Below are 19971 nucleotides of genomic sequence, written 5' to 3'. Positions count from 1 at the left end.
TCTTCTTTACTGTTCAACAAAAATCTCAATAAGGTTTGTACCCACCTGAGGGAGAGTAAATAATGAGTAAATGATAATTTTAGGGTGAACTGTCCTTTAACTGTGCTGTATAGCAGACTGCAATCTATTATTCTCATTCATTCATTCAGTGTTTGCAGCTCCAGCAAATGAAAAGAGCCTCAGATAATAAAAAAGCAGACCGTGATCAAGTGCAGATCTTCATATGAAGCGCCTTTGCTCAATTACTATTGATTTCTGCAGCTTTTAATGTATTAATCATGACTTGTGCTTTATTCAGGCCTCATTCACTGAGCTCCAAACAAAACAAGCTCAGTTCAATCTGTGCAGTTTAGAGATATCTCTGCTGATGATGATGATGATGATAATTTTGTGCTTTATTTGTCCATTGAGTCTCGAGAGAATTCAGAATTAAAGGGACGGTACACCAAAAATAAAAACATAATAATAGAAAAGTATCTTATCATTTACTCACCCTTTACTGTCTGTGTTTCTTCTGTCGAACACAAAAGAAGATATTTGGAAGAATGTTGTAAGCTATTGCTTTTTTCTACTGTGGAAGTCAATGGTTACAGGTTTCCAGCTTTCTTCAAAATATATTTTAAGACCTTTAGAAGTTTCTTTCTTCTGTTAAACAAAAAATAAGATATTTAGAAAAATGCTGGAAACCTGTAACCATTGACTTCCACGGTATTTGTTTTTCTACTATTGAAGTCAATGGTTCCAGGTTTTCAGCTTTCTTCGAATTATCTTGTTCAAAACCTTTATGTGTTTTTTTCTTCTGTTAAACACAAAATAAGATATTTTGAAAAATGCTGGAAACCTGTAACCATTGACTTTCATAGTATTTGTTTAGCCTATTATGGAATTCAATGGTTACAGGTTTCCAGCTTTCTTCAAAATATCTTATTTAAAACCTTTATGAGTTTATTTCTTCTGCTAAACAAAAATAAGATAATTTGAAACATGTCTGAAACCTGTAACTATTGATTTCCATAGTATTTGATTTTCCTACTATGTTAGTCAATGGTTACAGGTTTTTAGCTTAATTCAAAATATCTTGTTTAAAACCTTTGAGTTTATATCTTATGCTAAACACAAAAGAAGATACTTTGAAAATGCTTAAAACCTGTAACCATTGACTTTTATTTGTATTTGTTTTTCCAATGGAAGTCAATTGTTACAGGTTTTTAACTTTCTTCAAACTATTTTGTTTAAAACCTTTATGAGTTTCTTTATTCACAAAAGAAGATATTTTGAAGAATGTTGGAAGCTATTCCCTTTTTCTACTATGGAAGTCAATGGTTACAGGTTTTCAGCATTCTTCAAAATATGTTAGATTGTGTTCAACAGAAGAAAGAAACTCGTAGAGTATTGAAAGCACTTGAGGAAAAGTAAATAATGAGCATTTCTCTTCATCTTTGGGTTTACTGTCGCTCAGATTTTCAGGTCTGTTTCCATCGTGTTTTGACAGGTTTTGCAGCGCCATCTAGTGTGTATTCGGGTAACTGCAGATTGTTGTTAATTTATGCGCTGTTCGAGCAGGAGCTGCTTAGATATTCATAGAAATTCACAACAAGGCGGAGCAACAACACACAGTGTAAGAAAACAAATTACATCTACAGTGTGTGTGTGTGTGTGTGTGTGTGTGTGTGTGTGTGTGTGTGTGTGTGTGTGTGTGTGTGTGTGTGTGTGTGTGTGTGTGTGTGTGTGTGTGTGTGTGTGTGTGTGTGTGTGTGCGTGTGTGCGTGTGTGTCCTGAGCTGATACTAATGATCCATCTTTACTATTTATATTGTACTGTAAAATATACTCATTCGTGAATTTTATTTGCACATTGTTTATACTGTGAAATATAATAATCTCATTGCTATTATTTGGATGCTGTTGCTTTAATCAGTATTAATCATTCAAGACAATCGTGTGTTCTGTTTTGTTCTACACGCATTTCTAAACAATGCAATATGTAAATTAAACTGCATATTTTAATGTTTTAATGATCAAAATACATATCTTCTGGGAAGAATTGTTTCTTTTAAGAGGTAATTCAATTTATAATGACTTGTGTACAGTACATACACTGGCCACTTTATTAGGTACACCTGTGCAACTGCTTTCTTAAAGCTAATCTCTAATCAGCCAATCACATGGCAGCAGCTCAATGCATTTAGGCCTGTAGACATGGTCAAGACGATCTGCTGCAGTGGTTGCCACTCCTGTGAGCTAAGAACCGGAAACTGAGGCTACAATTCACACAGACTCACCAAAACTGGACAATAGTAGATTGGAGAAACGTTGCCTGCTCTGATGAGTCTCCATTTCAGCCGACAAATCTGCTGCACGTGTGTGATGCTATCATGTAAATATGGAGCAAAATCTCTGACGAATATTTCAGTAGCTTGTTGAATCTGTGCCACCAAGGATTAAGGCAGTTCTGAAGACAAAAGATGGTCCATCCTGGTAGTAGTAAGGTGTACCTAATAAAGTGGCCGGTTAGTGCATAATTGCTTCATCAAATACTACTAAATTAAAAATATGGATAAAAAGATACATCTGGTCAATCCTCAGTGTGTGTATGTGTGTGTGTGTGTGTGTGTGTGTGTGTGTGTGTGTGTGTGTGTGTGTGTGTGTGTGTGTATGTATATATATGTATATGTGTGTGTATATATATATATTTATTTTGTGGTTGTTTTAATGTTAGGAATGATATTAGTGCATTGCTGTTGTTAGGATTTCTGTGTGATATGTGTATATATATATATATATATATATATATATATATATATATATATATATATATATATATATTCAGAATTTAATTTTACCATCTGTCACTAAAAAAGTCATACATTTTATATTATTTATATTTTATTATATTTATATTTTATTACTTTTAACTTTTAACATTTTAAAATTATGATTTTTGTGTCATTTATTTTATTACTTTTACATTATTATCAGATTATATTTTAAATATATATTATCAGATTATATTTTAAATATATTAAAAATTTTAATTTTATTAGAAATTTAAAAAAATAAAAAATTAAATTAAATTTAAAAAAAATTAAAAAATAAAACATATTGTCCCCTATATACTTGTATAGACACCACAAATATGTTTTATTGATGTTTTATTACATTGACTAAATTTAATTTAGGTTTTTTATTAGATTCACCATACAAACTCACACAATATGGTTTAATAATGGTAACATCTGATCTGTATATAATCTGTTATAACAGTTTTCATGTGCTGTTTAAATTGTTGCTTTAAGTGTCAATAATAACACTGAGTTTCCTCTTTTTGCTGATTATTTGCAGGGAAATATGATGACCGGAGTTTAAGCAAAGTGATTTTAGTGTGTTTCCCTCAACAGGAGGTAAATGGTGTCATCATGCAAACACAACAAGAATGCAAAATACACAATATACTGCTTAATAATGATAACATCTGATCTGTATTTACATTTGCATGACTGTTTTTCTCTTTTAATTGTTTTAGGTGTCAAAAATAGCACTGCTGATTTCAGATTTTCCTCTTTTCACTGATTAGTTGTGTAGAAATGTGATGATCTGAGTTTGAGTTTCACCCTGCAAACACAACAACATTGCAAAACACACAAAATGCTTTACTAATGATGACATCTGACCTGTATTTAATTTATTATTACACATTTTTACATATTTAAATTGTTATTCTAGGTGTCAGTAACACTCGTGATTACTATTTTTCCTCTTTTCACTGACTATTTGTAGGGAAATATGAGGATCTGAGTTTAAGCAAAGTGATTTTAAAGTGTGTGTCCCTCAACAGGAGGTAAATGTTGTTGGCTGATGTGAAATGCTGGTTAAATGAGTGTTTGATTCTGGCTGGTGTTTCTGCAGGACGATCAGACAGCTGTCAGTGAAGCTCCACATCTGCTCAAACTCACCCGAGATGCTCATAAAAGTGTCACCAGCTCTGGTGTCTGAGCGGTTTACATCAGATACCACTGTTTACCTCCTGCCCAGGGAAATATCAGACGAAACGAGGCCTCAGATGATGTTTTGTTTTATTTATTTAGGGGCTGTTTTAATGTTAGGAATGATATTAGTGCTGTTGCTAGGATTGCTGTGTGGTTGCTGTGCTTTATTACATTTGATTCAAACACTTTAAGAAGAAATGCTGGGTTCCACACTATTGATTTGTGTTGGGACAACATAAAGGAATTAAGTTATGTTATAAGTTTTAAGTGGAATGAACATGAAACAATTGAGTTGTCCCAAAAAAAACTCTAGCATTGTGTTGTTTCAGCTCATTGTATACAGTATAAGTAGTTTGAGCAAACAACAAACATTTTTAATGCACTATTTTCTTGCCTACCAGCAGTGTTGGGCATGTTTTTTTTAAAGAGTAATTAGTTACTAGTTACTTTTCACAAATAGGAACTAAGTTACATAATTACAAGTTATACCAGGGAATATAACAATTGATAGAGGTAAAGTTGGTTTTATATTCGCACATTCAGACTTTCCCCTTAATAAAAAAAGTATTATTTGAAACTCCAAACAGTGAAATCATATTAGCAGCCAATGACTATCAAAGTACAACATTGTTCACAGACAAGTAAACAGTCTTAATGTTGTTTTCAAGTCATATTTGCATGCCAATTCCTATCGAATATTCAAAGTAACATGGTAAATAATATAGAGACTTCTAAATGAACGAATGTGTGAATATAAAACCAGCAATTGTGTTACTTTAAAAAACATCTAATGTTACATGACTATAAAATAAATATAAAACCCTGTACACTAATCTACACTATTTTAATGTTGTTGTGGGACAATGTGAGAGACAACCATCAAACTCAACATATTATGATGTACATTATTATTATTATGTTTCCCAATGATGAGTTGTGGCTGGAGGGGCACCTGCTGTGTAAAACATATGCTAGATAAGTTGGCGGTTCATTCCGCTGTGGCGACCCTAGATTATTAAAAGGACAAAGCCGAAAAGAAAATGAATGAAATTAGTTGCTCAATAAAACACCACAGATGGTTTAGATCTTTAAATATTTATTGCACCTTTCACAACTCACAAGACGTGAGGTGCTTTATTAGATTAGAATTACTTGTCACCGACAAAGAGGCCAACTCAATTCTTGATATTTTTTGGGACAACTTGATTTTGTTAAGTTTAATGTACTTAAATGTGTTATGTTAACTTAAACAGTTTGCGTTGGGACAAAATGAATGTATTGTGTGGAAACCTGCATTTTTTTTACAGTGTACTACTGCTATGCTATTTAATATTATTGAATAACATAAAAAGGTAATGCTAATATTGCATAGTGACAGAAAAAAAATGTCCTATGTGATTATGTTATTAAAATAAAGTAAACAAAAACATACACAAAACTTTTCATGATTTGGGCTAAAAGTAAAAGTGTTAATATTATTATAAATAACATTAAAACGTGCAATGATAATAATACATAGTAATAGAATATAAGTAATTATGTAAGTGATTAAATTAAAATAAAAGTGAGTGTAAAACATCAGAGCCAAAGTTTTTCGTATTAAGGGCTAAAAGTGAAAGTGAAAGTGCTGCAGAGTCTGAAAACACTGAAGTTAGCTTTGATGAATCTGATTTACAGCAGAACCTACAGGCTAACATTGATTGTCTATATAATATCAATAGTTGTATAAATATTATATGACTATCATTTGTCTGAACTATTTTGTTTACATACTGTAGGCTACCGTCGATCAAAGTTGTCTGACGTAATCACTGTATTTATGACAGCCAGATGTCGCTATCACCCATAAACACGTTTAATAATTATTTATTTATACAAGATTCATTTGCAGAAATTGTATTCATGCTGAGTGTATTTTAACTGTTGCCTGAAGTACAAATTTTAAGTACCTGTAAATATCATCCTCGTCTGACGTCATTCCTTTAGATATCCGGAAGTGTTTACTCAGTTTGATCTGTCAAGGGACTTTAAAGCAGCTCTGTTCGTCCGACGTTGATAAAACTTTCAGTCTGACCTCTGAAAATGATTGCAATCCATATATTGCTGCTGGTAAGAATGCTTACTTAACTTCTGGTTTATATAATAAAAGTAGGTGTTTTTCGCGAGGTTACGTAAGGGACTTTGGTACAGTCTAACTAGACAGACTGATGTTAATGTGATAATATTCATATATAAATCTTGTTTAAACCAACGAAAGCTCGAGTTTGAATATTAAAAATGGCTGTGCTTTAAAAACTTTACTACATACAAGCGACTGTTTGATGGCGTCTCAACACATACCTATATTTACATACCTGGATTGTGATTAATAACTGAAATAAAACTCTCATATTAGTGTATAACGTGTATATATTTGTGTACAGCATATTCTCTAATGAATTAAACTACTTTATTTGAAATATCAGGTACATCCCGTTTAGACTAGTTGTGAATGCACTTGTCCACACACAGTATTTGTTTTTTTATAGCTTAATGTTCTTCCAGAAAGTTTAGGTTGTTTTTGTGTTTTACACATGACAGTGTTGAAATGTTTAATCCATTTTATTTAATATGTTTATTTTATATCATTTAAGAAACTTTCCTTATTTGTAAGTATTTTTATATATATATATATATATATATATATATATATATATATATATATATATATATATATATATATATTGTTTGGATGTTTCTTACCAAACCCTTTATGTACACATGTATTTTTCCCTTATTTATTTTTATTAAATTTTAGGCTTTTTGTCCACAAATCACTTAAATAATTGTATTCTATTTATTTTAGTTTTAACTTAATTCATTCATACAATACAGTACAATAAAAGGTGAGCTATAAAGCAAAAATCACAATTATAAGGGTAGTTTAAACAGTTGTGTTAGTGGTGTAATGGATCACAAATTTCACGCTTCGGACTACACTATGGTTTTTGAGTCACGAATCGGATCATTTTTCAGATGAGCAAAAATTGAGGAGACGAATGTCTTTTTTTGCATTCATACAAAAATATTACTGCAAAAAACATTGGTTTTAACAAACAACTTGGAACCTGTAATTTTAATAAAAATAAAAATCAAGAAAGAAGCAGCTGAAAAAGGAGAATATTCAGTAGGACAAAGGATCTTTGCTGCTGTTGCTGATCACACTAGTCTGCAGAAACACTAGTGACCATTGCTCCCTCATTATCATAGACAGCCCTGAGTGAGAAGCAGCTATCTGTTTAGTAGAGTGTTTGAGCTGCTGAAGATAATGTCAGCAACTAAGAGGATCATAATTGGGGAGTTTTAGATGAAGCACAAATGAACAGCGGCAGGGGTTTCCATAGACTGACGCATTCTGAGACTCTTGTTTTCACATTTTCAGTTTTTCCACACAGATAATGTAAGTCTTGCTTTTGAATCTGCCACTATGCTGACACATAGGCATCTGTAGCTCTGCCCTCTTCTCAAAAGAGAGTGCAATTTCATTTAAATTTAAAGTGACAGTCACCAAATTGCCACAATTAGGATCAAAGCCTAAAAGAGTCTATTTCAGAGAGTTAGAAAACATTATTTGTGTGGTATTTTGAGCTGAAACTTCACTCAAGGGACATCACAGACACATTTTACATCTTGTAAAAAGGGGCATACCCTTTATTACCACACAAATGGATTAATCATGATTGTTTTTCCAGTTTTTACACTGAAAATTGATTACGTTTCTCTGACCCACAGGTTTTCTCAAATATTGTGCTCCCTGCATTGTGCATTAACGTGTTTGTGTACGGCACACTAAAGAAAGGCCAGTCAAACTATCATGAACTGACAAACACTACACACGGTCAAGCTGAGTTCATCACCTGTGCCCGGACCAAAGATCCATACCCTATGGTGATCGCCACCAAAGACAAATTCCCCTTCCTGCTGAATGTGCCTGGCTCTGGACAGCAGGTCTACGGTGAGATCTACAACGTTGACCAGAATATGCTGGATTTCCTGGATGAGTTTGAGGAATGTCCAGATCTCTACCAGCGCACCTCCATCCAGCTGAAGATCCTGAAGGGGAATGGAGATTCTGAGGAGGCTTTTGTCTACAGCACCTCTACATTTGATCCTGACTGGCTCAACAAACCCACATTCAGTGTTTATGATGCCACCGGTGATCCTGGAAACAATTGTGTGCCTCGAGAATAAGAGAATAATAACTTCTGGTAGAGCTTGGGCGATGGATCTTTTTCACAATATCAGGTTTCTCAGCAGCCATCATATTTGGGTAAACTTAGAGCACAGTGAATGAGGAAGTACAACAAATCATTATTTACAATCTTATTTGTTGAAATAATAAAAGAAAAACTACACAATGGTGTTATCAAGACTTTCATAGGAAGGAAAACAGTAGTGTGAGACTGATAACAGCAGCCAGAAGAGAGAATTATTAATAATTAAAAGAATATTTAATGATTAAGAAGAATTCAATTTACTGTCCTGTCCTCCAATAGACACTGAATTTTAAACGTCTTGCAAAAACGGTAATTTATTTATTTTTGTAATTTGATGCAAATATGATATAATACACACATAAATGCATGTACATGGTTATATTTGGTTATGTTTTAAAAATCAAAATATTAAAAACATTTAAGGATTTAAGATTCGTAAATGCAACATAACAGACTTGTGAAAAGGGTCCGTTAATTGAAATAAAATCACAAACACTGTTAAGCAATGTTGGGATATTCATACACATCTTGTCAGTGAAGCACAGTTCCATGATCTGTAGTAAATCCCTTTAAAGTCCCTTTAAGGCAAGTAATTTCCATAAAAACTTACCTAAGTTTGAAGTCAAAGCATGTTATAAAATGTGATAATAATAATGACTGATAATAATGATTTGTTGTTACTTAATTGTTCATTTTGTAGCCGGATTCTTTATTTGGTGTTGGGTGGTATAATTTAACGGCATGCAAAACAAATAGGGTGAATTACTGTGTGTTATATGGCACTTTATTACAATTTACCAGATGCAGGAACGCTTTAGATTATTAAACTGGACACAATCTTTAAGATCTATTTTTATAATGTATGATTTGCACAAAAATGTGTGTGTATATATATATATATATATATATATATATATATATATATATATATATATATATATATATATAATATAAATTGTGTAAAAATTATTTGATTGAAATATGTTGTGCTTTATTAGGGGAAAAACACTGGAGTACTTTATATGTAGCGATCAGGAATTATCTTTCTGTGAATAACTGTACAATACTGTGTACTACTGTATACAATATACTTTATACTTTCATGAGTAAATTGAATTGCACTTTACATTAAAATAATTTCTTCTGAAGCACAGTGCTGATTGTTTTATGAACAAATAACAAAATCTGAAGATTTTTTTGACCCACTTTATGATTATTTTTTTTTTGTTTACATTTTTATTTGTTTTTGTTTTGCTTTTTTAACTCATATACCTTTTAAATTGTGTTTTATAAGGTGTACATCTTGATTTCACCATATGTACATTACATTTTACAAAATTAAATGGTAATTTTGTTGTTTTTATTGTTTTATTGTTTTGTCTTTGCTTTTTCTTTTACTTTGTTTTAGTGTTTTTAGTTTCACTTTTCTTTTTCTATATTTTATTTTAGTTGAATTTTAGTACTTAAATCATTTTAGCTGCTGCTTATGACAAATATTTTTCACGCAAATGTATACATTATATTTAACTGAATTTAAGATTTATTTATTTATATCCAGCAGTTAGTTAATTAGTTATTATGATGTGCTTTGGCTGGTGTTTGTAGAGAAACTCTTAAGTCACATTTGCACAAGCTATTTCTTTTTTATTGCATAACCGTCAGGAACAAACATGCAACACGATACAAATTATGAAACACAAGAAAAGCTAATACAACAATGGTAAAAATCAACCAAAAAAAAAAAGCAAAGATAAATAAATTAAAATAAATTAAATTACACAAAGTATAGTGTACAGCATTTCTACATCCAATGATTATTTTTATTATTATATATTTGAAACACTACATTAAGTAATAATACAACAATTCGTATATATACTTCATCCAAAAACATTGCTATAGTTACAACAGCAACAACCAAAAATGATAATGAAGCAAAAACATAACAGTAGAGAGAAAAAAATATTAATAATAAATAAATAAACTAGTCTTACAAATATTTCTATACAAATAAACATAAATAATAACTTAGGATACAATCATTGACTAACATTCCATGATTTTACAGACGTGTCATCCTTGTTTCTGACGTCATTTCCTTATTTGTAAACGTGAAAGCCGGAACTGCTTAAGTAACTGCCGAACGAAGTTTAGTTCGTCATGTTTGTCCGATGAAGATCAAACTTTCAGTGTGACTTTTAAATATAAAAGGATTTCCTAAATGTTCGGTAAGAAACGTACTTGCCTTCATGTTGACCCTTCTGGTTTAGTTGTGAATGGGCTGGGCTAGAAAAAAAGTTCGGCGTCTTTAAGTTAGCTAACGTTATAATGATATACAGTCTATATCACTACTCGTCATCGCGCATCTAATTTTATCACACAGACTGAACTGCTGTAATGTTGATTAAGTTCGGCTACTGCGCAAAATCCAATTCTGAATGGAATATAAGTCTTTGTGCTTCAAACAACACGTAATGTTTGCGTTTTAAAAAAGTATTTACACTTGAATGCTATTATTAACTGTGTCATTTACCAAGGAGTCGTCATGTCTGTGACGTGTAATAGTTTTGTGTAAACACAACGTGTGTAAACGTTAAATATTCGTCCCACTGTTTCAGGTAAAGATAAGTGTTTGCTCGACCGAGTATTTTGGGTACTTTTGCCAGACAGTATTAGCTACCCACGTAAGGTCATAATATGTAAAATATATAAATTTATACATAATTAGCCAAATGTCATAAATGTATTAATGTCTGCTGACATGTTATTGTTGTTATTATTACTAAAACATTAACATAAACATTACTAGGTGATTAGTATTTTTTTTTCAATGTGTACCCGTCATAAAATGTATGGAAGCACAGAAATTATTTTATTCTTTCAATCATTTTAGTGTAATTTTTATTAACCTTGGTTAAATTTTGATTTGAATTTATATCTCTTTACAAACTCTTTTTATTTTATTTGTATTTTTTTGGGGTTTTATTTTATATTTTTAAATCTTATTTTATTTCTCTTTACAGACCCCTCATGGTTTAGGTAATTTGCAAATTTTAAAAGTGAGTAAATTCTGACTCCTAGCTCTTCATCATCTTCATCATCCCTGCTGTCCGCATGCCTCTTGTGTTTGTGTACGGGACACTAAAGAAAGGCCAGCCGAATTATTTTAGATTGATTGACTCTAGCAATGGGCAAGCTGAGTTCATCACTTGTGCCCGAACCGTAGAGCCATACCCACTGGTGATCACTGGCGAATGCAACATCCCCTTCCTGCTGAATGTGCCTGGCTCTGGACAGCGGGTCTACGGTGAGATCTACAGCGTTGACCAGAAGATGCTGGAGTTTCTGGACTGGTTTGAGGAATGTCCAGACTGGTACCAGCGCACCCTCATCCAGCTGGAGATCCTGAAGGGGAATGGTGAAACTGAAGTTGAGGAGGCTTTTGTTTACACCAAAACTAAATATGAACCCGACTGGCTCAACAAGCCCACATATGACAGTTATGATAGCAACGGTGATCATGGACTGAAATATGCATATGAAGAAGACATGACAAGGTCTACATTAGATCAGAAATCTGCAGATTTTTCACAAAATTCTGAGCAAGAAATTAAAAAAAACAACAGTCTGCAGATTCTGACGAGTACTGGAGATGATCATGATGTAAACTTCAGAGGCCCACTTCAATAAGACAAATTCAATTTAATTAAATGAAAACTAGAACTTTAGTTGACCTACTCTAATGCCAAGTTCACACTGCACGATTTTCACTCGCCGACAGTTTTTGTGAAATTGCAGACAAATGCCCGAAATCGGAAGTCAGTCAGTGCTCATTCAAGCTAAAGTCAGTCACACAGTAGGAAAGATGCAAACTGAGAGGATCGCTAGCGTGTCACCATCGTCTGTGAAATATTCAACATGCTAACTATCTAGATATGTCAGCTTTTCAAAGTCCTGCTTGTGAATGAGTTCTGATTGAACTCTTTTTGTATTATTTCTAGTCTCGCACATAGTTTTGTGTTAATTTCTTATCACTTCTTGTGTGTTTACAAGTAGTCAGCCACTGTTTTGAGTGTAGTCCTGCAATGTTTGTTCTAATGTCACTGATCATTCATACAGTATAAACACAGCAGCAACTGAACGCTACCTCAGAGAGTGATGCATTGTCAAAACAACGGCGATCCAAATACTGTGAAAATCATGCAGTATGAACTCAGCACAAAATGGGAAACTAAAGCCATGTTCACGTACACAGGTATTTTTATAAGCAGAATGCTCCTGCTTTTATTTTTAAGGAAATCTCTGTCCACATAAAAACACACTGCAACGCATGTTAAGGGCATGCCGAACCAACAAGTTTCACAAACTAATTTCCGGAAGAGCGTGGGATGTGATTGATCACATCTTCATTGATTTGCACATTTTGCATTTGGTGTGAACTCAGCTGTGTCAGCCAATCAGAGAAGTGTGCATGCTGATGTCATGAGGCAAAACCTCCACATGACCACACTGTACCCGGAGTTTCAGATAAACCTTTAACTTGGCCGAAGTTTTCAGAAGTATTCATGTTCAGTCACCCGATACTATGGACAAACAGTGAAACCGGTTAAAAAAAAGTGCTGTTTTGAAAATACCCATGTTTGTGTGGACTGCCTGAGTTTTTGGTTTCAGAATAGCTGAATTGAGTGGGTTCATGTGAGGAATATTGTAGTTTTAGCAGAGATTAAATCTCGATTTATGACTAAAGGATTTGATTTGTGAATTAAAACCATGTTAAACGATGTTTGTCAAACATCAGATGTCTGAATGGTGATTTAGTTACACATTAGGCTGTTTTTTATATTAATAATAATGACTTATTGGGACTAAATGTGGTTTTGGACATGGATTTGTTTTAGTTGTCATATTTAGTTGAGTACCATGAAAAGTAAATGTGATTTACTGAGTTTATATGAAACTTTAGTTTGAAGTACCAAGTAATCTGGAAAAAGTAATCATAAAAAATCTATTTATGATTCATTATACACATACATACATGATTATGTAAAAAAATGATTGAATCTAGATATTGTACATTGTGTTTTATGAGTTTATTAGTTTGCACTTTACAATAAAATCATTCAATCTGAACAGCTTTTCATTGTTTTGCATCATTAAATCAGAGTAAATTAAAACAAGAGCAGCATATTATAGAAATGGCTTTATTTCAAACAATTGTTCTTGAGCATGAGATCACAGAAGTGCAACTGATCTGCCTTCCTTTAATACAATCAACACAACTCACATGTTGTCTTATTATGATCATCATAATTATTACAAATCTTACATATTTTAATTTGTAATAGTTAAAAAAAATAATTTCACAGATTTCTGAAGGTGTCCACTCTTTTATTGAGTATTTGAATAGGTTTATACATTATGATTTGAGTTCAGGCCATGTGATGTGTTTTGTGTGTCCCTCAGCAGGAGGTAAATGTTGGCTGATGTGAAATGCTGGTTAAATGAGTGTTTGATTCTGGCTGGTGTTTCTACAGGACGATCAGACAGCTGTCAATGAAGCTCCACATCTGCTCAAACTCACTCGAGATACTCAAAAGAGTTTCCACATATACACAACCAACAGATCACACGCACATGCATTAAATGTGTGTGTTGAGTGCAAATGCCGAGAGTGGCCGCCAGATGCCGCTATTACTGCTGTTGCAGTGCACACATTTAATTCTGCGTTCATTAAGACAGTTACTGTTTTATATAATTGTTTACGAAGTTAAAGCTTTATCATTGAACAGAAGCTGATTTAATTTGATTCCATTTTAATCTACCTGAAACTTTATTTAAAAGTATCTTTATGTCTTTGTTCTGATGTGGTCCTGATACACGTCATTTCCTTATTTTCCAAAATGAAAGGCGGAAGTGCTGCTGAATGAAGTTGTTGATCAAACATTCCGTGAGACCTTCACGAAAGAAAGGATTTTTTTCAATATTATCGGTAAGAAATGTCCAATTCATATGTTCTGGTTTAGATGGATATGAATGGATTGGAAAGGAAGGCTCGGCGTGTTTCCATGAGATGAATTTATCAGCACTTATTCATCGAGCATCTAGAAATGTTGTAAATACGGATGTAATAACGTTACTCAATGCTTCTGAATTTCTGGAACGATCATCTGCAGTTGTAAATATAAATTCTGAGTCTAAATGTTTATATATAAAAAATAAAGGCCCCGTGTTTCCAACACTAACGTTACCACACAGAAGCTACTGTTTAAAAGTGTCTTAAACTATTCACATTTTCATTACTTCTTTATTATGTAATAGAACACTGAAAAGGAACTCAGATTTGTGTATAACGTACATTATATTTGAGAATCAATTAACGTATTATAGATGAACATCGTATTTAGTATGGCCCAAAATAGTTTAACCGTGTAAACATGTATCGCTCCCTTTCAGGTAGATGTTTATACCTCATCGGACTACTGTGTTAGAGCTTTTATTTACATTTAAAGCAAAATTTTAGATAACATAGTCATATAAAGTCACATATGTGTGTATATATGTGTGTGTGTGTGGTTTCTCCATAGACCCCTAAATAAAATTCAGTCAGAGAATATATACATTAATCCCGCAGAGATGTATTGGTGATTTTTTTATTTTTGTGAATTGATTTTGTCCTCATAAAATGTCTCTCTGATCCACAGGTCTTAGTCATGAACAGTACAATGAATACTACAGTCAGCATGAGCACCCATCATGTATTTGTGTACGGCTCACTAAAGAAAGGCCAGCCAAACCACCACGAACTCTTGAACTCTAACAATGGTCAAGCTGAGTTCATCACCTGCGCCCAGACCAAAGAGCCATACCCGCTGGTTATTGCCACCAAACACAACATTCCTTTTCTGCTGAATGTGCCCGGCTCTGGAAAGCAGGTCTCTGGTGAGATCTACAGCGTTGACCAGAAGATGCTGGAGTTCCTGGACTGGTTTGAGAAATGTCCAGACTGGTACCAGCGCACTTCCATCCAGCTGGAGATCCTAAAGGGGAATGGAGAATCTGGAAGAATTGAGGAGGCTTCTGTCTACAGCAAAATAAATTTTGAACCCGACTGGCTCAACAAGCCCACACATGAAAGTTATGATACCAATGGTGACCATGGACTGAAATTTGTGTGTCGAGAAGACAGGAAAGATGATTAACTTGTATATCTGGGTCTGTACCATGAAGCCAGATTAGCTCTCAACAGTTAAGTTTAAGTTTAGTTTAGTTTGCACCTATCCTGGGTTTTAGGTACCATGAAGGCAGCTTGACTTTAATCACTTTGTTACTTGTGGTAACGACTAACCTGCTCCAGGTAAGTTTATATTCCAGGGTTGCATTCCGGATGTCTATACTAATCCCGATAAATTTGAAAATGTCATTTTCATCTAAAAACACTCCATGTCCACACTCGTTTCCGATTTTTTTTTTTGTCATCCATACAAAAATGATTGAAATGCTTTTATTCATGTACTGTTTTACCTCCATCACATCCGCCTGGTGTTTATTTACTTTGTCTTTTTGAAATGTTGCAGCAAAAACATGTCACAACTGTGGTCTGCTTCCTCTGCTGAACAGCAGCTTACACTAAACATTCCCTGTCCTTTGAAGAGAGGCAATATGGAGCATGTACAAACGGACAATAATCTTTAATACTGCGTCACATGACTAAAATCCATAATTGTTTTCGAAAGCCTCTGTCTTCAAAGCCCACACTGCAACATGAAAATGACTATTTCAAATTTGTCCACTTTGGGCCATGTCCACTCTAATATTTTTGTTTTAAATTGCATCTTTTTCTCTGTTTTGATCTTTCATCCACAATGAGACAGTGTTTTAAGGAAATGAAAACATTTTTTTGAAAACACTGTCCAAAGTAGTGGTGGGCAGAGTGAGGGTTTGTGAAACACTGAAACAGTCGAAGCAAATGTGTTGAAGCTTCTTAATGTTTTGAAACCTCTCTCTATAGTGACACCTAGTGATCATTTTCTGTATTTCTCGGATAGCTTTAGCAAAGAAACAGTGATGTAAATTAAGATATTAAACGTTGTCAGGTTTAGTTTTCAAGTGATTTAGTGGAGCGGTGAAAGTTCCTGATTTGCATAACTTGGGTGTTTTGGATTATGCTTTGGTGCAGTGTTTGGGCTTCGTGATCTTAACATTGTCAACATCAGTTTCGCATCAGCCATCCTTAGACCAAAGTGGACAAATTTAAATATGATTATGGTGATAATTATGGTGTCAATCTTTTAATCTTTTACTGAATTGCACTGGGTGGCGCAGTAGGTAGCGCTGTCGCCACATAGCAAGATGCTCGCTGGTTCGAGCCTTGGCTGTGTCAGTTGGCGTTTCCATGTTTTCCATGTGTTCGCGTGGGTTCACCTTAGGTGCTCTGGTTTCCCCCAGTCCAAAAACATGTGGTACAGGTGAATTGAGAAGGCTAAATTGTCCATAGTGGATCAGTGTGTGTGGATGTTTCCCAGAGATGGGTGGGGCTGGAAGGGCATCCGCTGCGTAAAAAACATGCTATATAAGTTGGCGGTTATTCCCCTGTGGTGACCCCGGATTAATAAAAGGACTAAGCCGGAAAAAAAAATGAATTGCACTGACCCTCAAGAAGTCGTTTACAGTATTTTTAAGTTTTGAGGCATGTGATTGGCTGTTTGCTCCTGATGTCCTGTGTTCATGATTTAAACCCTGAGTAAACAAAGTTGATGGTCAGCTTCTTCGTGATACCAATAAAGCCTGACCGCACTGATTTGGTTTTGTCAACTCAAAACTAATCCTGTAATCCTGAATATATTTAGCCAGCATCATGGTACAGTACAGGCCCAGGGTTCAGAATCAATGTTTACCACCACACTTGTGAAACTTACCATTCAGAAATGTTGCTGCTTTATAACAAATTGTCAGTTACAAATGATTTAATAGTTAAAAACATACATATACATATATATATATATACATATATATATATATATATATATATATATATATATATATATATATATATAAAATTTTGTTTCCATTGAGATGAGGTGTTATTCATTTGCACTAAAATTAAATCATTCATTCTGAAGCTTTCATTGTTGTTTCATCCTAAAATCAGAGTAAATGAAGACAAACACCTCACATCTACTGTAGTATAGATATGGATTTATTCCAAACATAGTCACACAGTCAAACATACGCCAACATATAATCCATATTGTGTGTGTTTCAATATATATTTATATATGTGCATTAAGAAAGATTTAAAATGCTTAAAAAAGGGGGAGAGGAATCATTTTGGCACTGGAGCAGTCTGGAGAAAAGGCAGCGCTTCCTTCAGAGAGAAACTGCTCGTGTTTTCAGGACAGAATGAACAGGATCGGTTCACAGTTCATATCAAAAACGAGTATAAAAAAGGCCGTCCTATTAAAAAAGGGCAGGAGTGAAGTAGAAACACTGGCCAGCAGAGATCAAGCTTTAGGAGATCCAGAAGCTCAACATTTCAGCCCAAACAACACACAGATACTGCAGAAAACACCTCCAGATCCATTCAATTCACCACACACACACACACACAAAGTTAATTGGTCCTAACATATGCAAATATTTGACTGTACTGTAGTAGGAATGATGGTCTATTTTCTATTTTAGGGGTAGTTTACACAAATATTTCCTCATCCTCCACTTGTTCCAAACCTTTGACTTTCTTCTGTTAAACACAAAGGAGGATAATCTGAAGAATGCTGGAAAAACAGCCATTGATTTCAATAGTATTTATGTTCCTACTATGGGTCAATGGTTACAGGTTTGTATCATTCTTCAAAATATCTTATTTTGTTTTTAACAGAAGAAAGCAACTCATAAAGGGCAGTAATGAGTAGTAAATAGCGAAAAAATCTTTATTTTTGAGTGAACTATTACTTTAAACACAACAAACAGTTAATATATGTTCTTAAAGGGACAGTTCACCCAAAAACAACTACAATAATTAATGGACGTAGAGAGCAGAGTTCATTTATTTAATAATTTTACGGTAACAGATTCTCACTATTTAGAGTAAACTCAACTACTTGCTTTTTTCTCAATACAGCCATTGACTTCCATAGAAGTTTTTCCTACTATGCAAGTCAATGGTTACAGGTTTCCAGCATTCTTCAAGATATCTTCTTTTGTGTTCAACAGAAGGATTGAAACCACTTGAGGAAGAGTAAATACTAAATAGTATGTTTTCATTTTTATTGGGGCAGTTCACCCAATAAAACACATTTCTGTTGTCATCTACAAAACAAGATGAGTATGTTGGAAGAAAAGCACACTGCAAAATGCAGTGAGTTACTTAAATAAAGAGAGAATAGCTGAACTAAATGCACAACTTAATTTTGATAATTATGAGCATAGTTCACTTATTTAATAATAAGACAACAGGTTTAGTCAACTAATTGCTTTGTACAGTACAGCCATTAATTTCTATAGTATCTGTGGATCCTACAATGGAAGTCAATGGTTACAGGTTTTCAGCATTCTTCAAAATATCGTCTGTAGTGTTTAACAGAAGAAAGAAACTCATAAATGTTTGAAACCACTTGAGTAAATAGTTTTTTTTTTTTTTCATTTTTGAGTGAACTGTTCCTTTAAACACAACAAACAGTTAATATACGCTCTTAAAGGGACAGTTCACCCCCCAAAAAAGACATTTCTGTTGTCATCTAAACAAGCTGAGTATGTTGGACAAAAAGCACACTGCAAAATGCAGTTGGTTACTATAATTAATTAAAGAGAGTACACCTGAACTAAATGCACAACTTAATTTGGATAATTATGCGCATAGTTAATTAACTTTAAGGCAACAGGTTTCCTCAATTTATCGCTTTTTAGTAGGAACAAAGAAATATCACAGAAGTCAATCTCTGTTTTTTCTTCAACATTCTTCAGAATATCTTCCTTTGTGTTCAACAAAAGAAAGAAGTTTTTCCTGAAACACAATAATTAAATAATGACAGAATTGTAATTTTTGGGTGAACTGTCCCTTTAAGAAAAGAAAAACTTAAAAAAACATACAACAAAATCTCTCTTTCCCCTGTCAATTATAAGCTCTGCACATCTTTTTCCATTGTCTAAAGACTGAAAAGCATCAACACGACTTCTGAATTCTGAATCTGATGTTTAATATAAAGCTGAGGTGTTTCTGCGTATAAAAACAGTTCATAAAACAGGAAACCACCGCGTCGCTCACATTCACCGCAGCATCCAAAAACACCTACAAAAGCACTGTCACAAATAATATCGACTTCACATTCATAACCATCTTCATGTTGAGTGTGTTCCTGAAAGCACCGTGTCACACTGACGTCTGTGTGTGTGTGTGTGTGTGTGTTTCTGCTGTACTTCACATCTAAACCCGTCAGAGTCTTCAGAGACGGTCAATAGAGTCAGGAATGGGGGGTGAAGCAGATAGAGAGAGGACCTGATTGAGGACAGGCGTGTTTTTGGTCAGTACACCAGCGGATCTTTCCGGCTGGAGGAGCGAAGGACACTGGAGGAGCAGGTGGCGCTGCGGATCACCTCCATCCATCTGACACAAACACACACAGTATAGAAACACACTAATTTTATTTAAACTATTTATTTTAAAATAATATATTTTTACCATAAAATACAGCAAAATAAAACATTTGCAGCATGTTTCTGACATTTTTCACA

The 19971-nt window shown here is 33.8% G+C and overlaps 4 protein-coding genes and 1 long non-coding RNA gene across 13 annotated transcripts in view; 4 read left to right on the top strand and 1 right to left on the bottom strand.

Moving 5' to 3' along the window:
• The window catches only part of LOC147846642 (uncharacterized), a 91667-nt gene extending 87340 nt beyond the window's left edge, over nt 1-4327 (top strand). The window contains exons 9-11 of the long non-coding RNA XR_015476074.1: nt 1493-1618; nt 3342-3400; nt 3906-4327. This is a non-coding gene — a long non-coding RNA (uncharacterized LOC147846642). The remainder of the gene's footprint in view (nt 1-1492; nt 1619-3341; nt 3401-3905) is intronic.
• Nucleotides 4328-6010: 1683 nt separating this feature from the next.
• On the top strand, nt 6011-9394 carry ggact.1 (gamma-glutamylamine cyclotransferase, tandem duplicate 1). Its single transcript, NM_001077717.1, is given in 2 exon segments — nt 6011-6094; nt 7757-9394. Coding segments are annotated over 2 exon segments (486 nt in total). The 5' UTR covers nt 6011-6067; the 3' UTR covers nt 8216-9394.
• A 1006-nt stretch (nt 9395-10400) lies between these two features.
• Nucleotides 10401-13371, top strand: ggact.2 (gamma-glutamylamine cyclotransferase, tandem duplicate 2). The gene is made up of 2 exons (NM_001004544.1): nt 10401-10469; nt 11265-13371. The coding sequence occupies exon 2, from the start codon at nt 11356-11358 to the stop codon at nt 11929-11931; it is 576 nt and encodes a 191-aa protein (NP_001004544.1). The 5' UTR covers nt 10401-10469; nt 11265-11355; the 3' UTR covers nt 11932-13371.
• Nucleotides 13372-14139: 768 nt separating this feature from the next.
• Nucleotides 14140-16513, top strand: ggact.3 (gamma-glutamylamine cyclotransferase, tandem duplicate 3). Its single transcript, NM_001089560.2, has 2 exons — nt 14140-14230; nt 14943-16513. The coding sequence occupies exon 2, from the start codon at nt 14982-14984 to the stop codon at nt 15438-15440; it is 459 nt and encodes a 152-aa protein (NP_001083029.1). The 5' UTR covers nt 14140-14230; nt 14943-14981; the 3' UTR covers nt 15441-16513.
• A 903-nt stretch (nt 16514-17416) lies between these two features.
• Nucleotides 17417-19971, bottom strand: part of farp1 (FERM, RhoGEF (ARHGEF) and pleckstrin domain protein 1 (chondrocyte-derived)) — a 145136-nt gene continuing 142581 nt past the window's right edge. For 8 of the 9 annotated variants that reach the window (XM_087236603.1, XM_087236605.1, XM_087236607.1 and 5 more), the window contains exon 27: nt 17417-19843. In XM_087236603.1, coding sequence (XP_087092729.1) covers nt 19762-19843 — 82 coding nt within the window. In that variant the 3' untranslated portion in view covers nt 17417-19761. The remainder of the gene's footprint in view (nt 19844-19971) is intronic. The other variant, XR_015476065.1, reaches the window with a different exon arrangement.

This window comes from Danio rerio, chromosome 1 (genome assembly GCF_052040795.2).
Source record: "Danio rerio strain M-AB ecotype USA chromosome 1, GRCz13ab, whole genome shotgun sequence".
NCBI classification, from domain to species: domain Eukaryota; kingdom Metazoa; phylum Chordata; class Actinopteri; order Cypriniformes; family Danionidae; genus Danio; species Danio rerio.
This window is presented reverse-complemented; position numbering and strand designations above follow the sequence as displayed.

Excerpts from the sequence above, each read along its gene's own strand:
- ggact.2 (NM_001004544.1), top strand. The coding sequence starts at position 11,356 with ATGCCTCTTGTGTTTGTGTACGGGACACTAAAGAAAGGCCAGCCGAAT.
- ggact.3 (NM_001089560.2), top strand. The coding sequence starts at position 14,982 with ATGAGCACCCATCATGTATTTGTGTACGGCTCACTAAAGAAAGGCCAG.